Source organism: Hipposideros armiger, unplaced genomic scaffold (assembly GCF_001890085.2).
Source record: "Hipposideros armiger isolate ML-2016 unplaced genomic scaffold, ASM189008v1 scaffold_1074, whole genome shotgun sequence".
NCBI classification, from domain to species: Eukaryota; Metazoa; Chordata; class Mammalia; order Chiroptera; family Hipposideridae; genus Hipposideros; species Hipposideros armiger.
Window position 1 is genome coordinate 197,220 of NW_017732424.1, and position 4,377 is coordinate 201,596.

General features: G+C 39.4%; 1 protein-coding gene across 1 annotated transcript in view; it reads right to left on the reverse strand.

Annotated features, from left to right (window-relative positions):
* SYNE2 (spectrin repeat containing nuclear envelope protein 2) overlaps positions 1-4,377 on the reverse strand; it is a 333,055-nt gene that overhangs the window by 83,915 nt on the left and 244,763 nt on the right. Inside the window, exons 76-77 of the mRNA XM_019632109.1 lie at positions 3,775-3,957; positions 3,213-3,359 (exon numbers count right to left, since the gene is read on the reverse strand). Of these exons, the coding sequence (XP_019487654.1) occupies positions 3,213-3,359; positions 3,775-3,957 (330 nt within the window). The remainder of the gene's footprint in view (positions 1-3,212; positions 3,360-3,774; positions 3,958-4,377) is intronic.

Consider the following 4,377-nt stretch of genomic DNA (forward strand, 5'->3'; position numbering starts at 1 on the left):
AAAATAAAAGTTACACAAAAGTAAACCCATGGGCAAGAAGAGAGATTACTTTTTATTCATCAAATGTCCTCTTCTAGATTTGTTTATAATAAAAATATAACCAGCATTTGTGTAAGTTGTATAACAGCAAAGTGCTATTGGCTAGATGCTTACATATTTACTTGATGTGATAAAAATATCCAACTAAAATGCTGTTCCTCTTGTAACTTTTAAACTTGTCTGGGTTAAGACAGCCCCCTAGGAGGCGAGGATGAGAATGAGGTTTAAATGTTCCATGTTCTGTATCTTACTCAAGGGGTTCAAAATTAGATCAACTAAGCAAAAAAAAAAAAAAATTTTATGAAGAACTCCAAAGACTTTCAAACTATTCTGTTAGTTGAAAATATTGAATATTTTTAAATTTTAAAAACTTTTGGGAGGGAGTACAAAAGCAACATTACGGTATAAAAGGTAACGTGTATAATTTTATAACCTAATTCCTTATTTCCACAGAACAGATTATAAATTATCCTGAAGGTAGCAAACCAGTATCAGAGGCTCTAGGTCCCATTTAGCCCAGAAGAGGGACTCAACCACCTCAGGCTGTCAAAGAAAAACGAACAGGAGGGATCGCATGTAACACCCAGTTGACTACAGAATCCCTCTGAGGTCTGTCTCCACAGCGACATCTGGTGCCACATCAATCCCTAAGGAATCATACCTGAGCAGGTACTTGAGAAGCGTTTGTAGTCTGTGTAGTTCATGGTCAATTTTTTTGTTCAGGGACAGCCACTGCTCTTCCAGTTTTGCAATCTGGCCCTCTAGCTCAGGACAGCTTACAGATGCCACCAGCTGTTTGCCTTCGTTCAGAGTCTGGTAAAGCCGGGCATGCTTCTCATCAATGTTTCTTTTTATTTGCTAATAAAAGTCAAGTCACAGAACAAATTATTTAAAAATGAAATCGGCCAATCTAGCCACAAATACTTCCTTAAAAACCTACAGTAGAGGCTACTGAAGAAACATTACCACTTTCCTAACCCTCAAGACTCTTTCAGTCTGGCGGGACAAACATGATTCAAGGCTTATTGGTCACTTTTCACAATGAGAGGTTCCAACTAACGCATTTCTACAGCGCAGGTTCAGCTCTATAGACTTATACATGCAAACAGAAAAAAATTCACAGATGTAGACGGATAGTGAATTCCTCCACCTAAAAAGAAAAAATGCTGGCAGTCTAAGGGGCACAGTCAGCTTGCAGACAGGTTATGCGTGACCTGAAGATTATTTTGGAAATTAAGAAATTTTATATAGAAATTATGATTTCCTGTGACTCTGGGAAAACTGGATCTAGCCATCGGCGTCTGCAGTCTCACAGGGCAAAGATGGGCTGAAACCGACAAGCAAGAGCCCCCTTGAGAAGAGCCTGCTCTCTCAGGTTCTGCTCCACCACAGTCCCCAGCACCCCCGGACTGCAGTCCCAGGCAGCGTCCCTTTTTCTGTTCTCCGGCTGGCCCCTGTAAGCATTTTATATTGAAACCTAGGTATGAAGAAGATAAATAAGAAACTTCTCTTTATTATCCTTTAGACCAAAATAGTAGGAAAAAAATTCATTTCAAGAGTCTTCTAAATGTAAGGGTTGAGTAGAGAGGAAGGAAGAGGACTTCAGGAGAATAAATTAAAGCAGACAGCACGTCATTAATAAAACTTCATGAAAAGAAAAATAGAATTCTTCAAAACTGCGAATACAATTGACCCCCTGAAGAGAAGAACTCTGTCTAAAGGCAATTATCTTTCACGGTTGGGTTCAGCTAATGACACGTATCCTGACAGCTATTTAAATTTAATCTTTAAAAATAAACGATGATCAAAATAGAACTTCTGCTATTTTCCAATTAATTTAAGCCTTTTTAAAAAATTACCAAAAATTATACATCCAATGGTCATTCCATCGCGCCCCTGTATGACCCTCTCCTACTGCCCCAGCCTGCAGGCTAGAATAATACCCAAAAAAGATTCCAGTTTCCTAAGCCTTCAGTGAGAGACACTTCATTTCTAGAGCATCTCTGAGAAGCTTTAACTTCCTCATTGTATACAGGGAGTCGGACCGAACCAGGCACGCGGCCCATGAAGTGCCCAGCTAGCACTGAACACAGGTTTGTTTTGACTCCAGAGGCTGCGCAACTGACACATCTGTTCTGAGGCCCCCAGAGGTCCACCCATCAAGACACACGCAAAGCTCTCCAAGATGCAGAGATGCACAGGAACGAGAAGGCCCTTAAGAAGTCTGTAAGTGAGATGGGGTTTACAAGATATCTGACTTCTTTTAGTCTGGCAAATTTATTTAAATGTCTTAGAACAATTATTTCATTTTTAAGAGAATCACAGGGTACATTTTAAGGGCTATAGTCACATTTGGGGAAATAATCAGGCTTCTATCAGTATGACTAGTATTAACCGATTCTTAATATAATAGGTTCAAAATGCTGTTTTCAACGGCATTCTTTTAGCTGTTCAGGTGGAACCTTCTGTGTCCCTAGGCTAACAAAGAATTAAACAGCAGCCTCGTGCCCTCAGAGGACTGAGGTTTACCTTAGTGTCAGGCTCAATAAAATAAGATGGCAAAGAGATCAATTATAGCTTTCTAGGCACTCAGAGAACATGACTACGGTGTTCCAACCTCTGGAAAACGCTCCTTATAGGAGCTTAAATGCCTCCAGGGAATGGCAGGGCCCTGCCAGGTATCTCATGCTTTCATTTTCTAGCCAGTCATTTCATTTTTAGGCAACAAAACTGCTTTTGAAGTTTTAAAGATGATATATGATAACTACCTCTAGCCACGCAATTCAGAGTCTCATTACACATATTTTAAAGTTAAAATTAAGTATTTCAAGTTTCTGCTGAGAAGATTTAAAACTCGTTTTTATCTTGTTGATCATGTTTTCAATGCCACGCGAAAATCATTTTAAGGTTCCATCTTTTCTGTGGCATTGAAATCTAAGACACAGAANTAAAAGCTTGCATTCTGTCCTGTGGTGATGGGAGCTACTGCAGGATTTAAACAGAAAAAGAGCAGTGTACTAACTTATCTCTCGAGAACCATCCACCACGACATACCCCACACCCAGGATTAGTTCTCCTGAATTACATCCTACATGTCTCTTTGTTCAGTATTTCCCCTCCGATTGACGTGCCTTCTTTAAAGAAAAGATCTCTGGCTCTTTTTGTATAATTACCTTGTACTTGTGAAGAAGATTTTTAACTTGAGATGCAGAACTCAGTGAAAGCTCCGAGTCTTCATCTGCAGTTTGATGTTCCACATTGTTCATCCAGCTAATCATTTCTGTGATTGCTTTACGAGATGGCAATTTCTCCATCTGAAGCTGCAAGGACAAAATGATTTCCATTTAATTACCTGTAGTTAACAAAATGAATCAGGGCATCACTTAAGATGATATCTGGTTTGATAAAAGGTTTTGCTACATAATTATGCAGGTTACTCACAAAAACAAGCCCAGCATTCAAGCCTAGAATAAGCGACCCCAAAACAATGACAATGACCTTCACATAAACTAAAACAGTGGTGCCGATAAACTGGGAAATAAAGTAATTAAGCCTGATTTCTTTCTCAAGAAAGATCCCATTGGAGGAGAGTCCAGTAATTAAGACCCATATTCAGTGGTGCCAAAGAAAAATAGGTAGTGTCAATGAAAATTATTGAGTCATAGAAATAATTTAAAAATACTTGTGAGCTAACAAGTGAATGCTAATTCAAATGCTGGGTCTTTAAGTGCTTACCTGGTGAAGCTTTTCTTGAATATCTGGGAGCTGAGTTATGAGCACTGTCCACTGCTGTTCAAACTGTGCTAAAGCAGCTCTCAGCGTAGCCGTGTCTGCTTCTTTCAGGTGAAGGAGCTGGTTCCCCGTACTTAGAACTGCAGTCTTCAAGGAGGACTTCTCATCGAGTTCCTTTGAAAACTCCTAAAGGAAACAGTTTTAAAATCTAGAAACTTAAAATTTAAACATAGCACAGAATAACTAAAGAGTCAGAGTAACTGGTTCGAGTCCAAAACAAAATAATGGAATTTAATTCAAATAGTAAATATTTGTATGTGAATGTACATGTGTGTATGTGGAATGTGCACATGTGCACACGCAAACACACACTTTTCCTAAGTATCAGGCACCGTTCCAGGCATTAGATATACAGTGGGAACAAATGAGATGGATGTCCTGCCCTGAGTGACTTATGATCTAGTGCAGCGGTTCTCAACCTGTGGGTCGCGACCCCTTGGGGGTCGAACGACCCTTTCACAGGGGTCGCCTAAGACCATCGGAAAAAAAAAAGAAATTTACATTACGATTCATAACAGTAGCAAAATTACAGTTATAGAGTAGCAA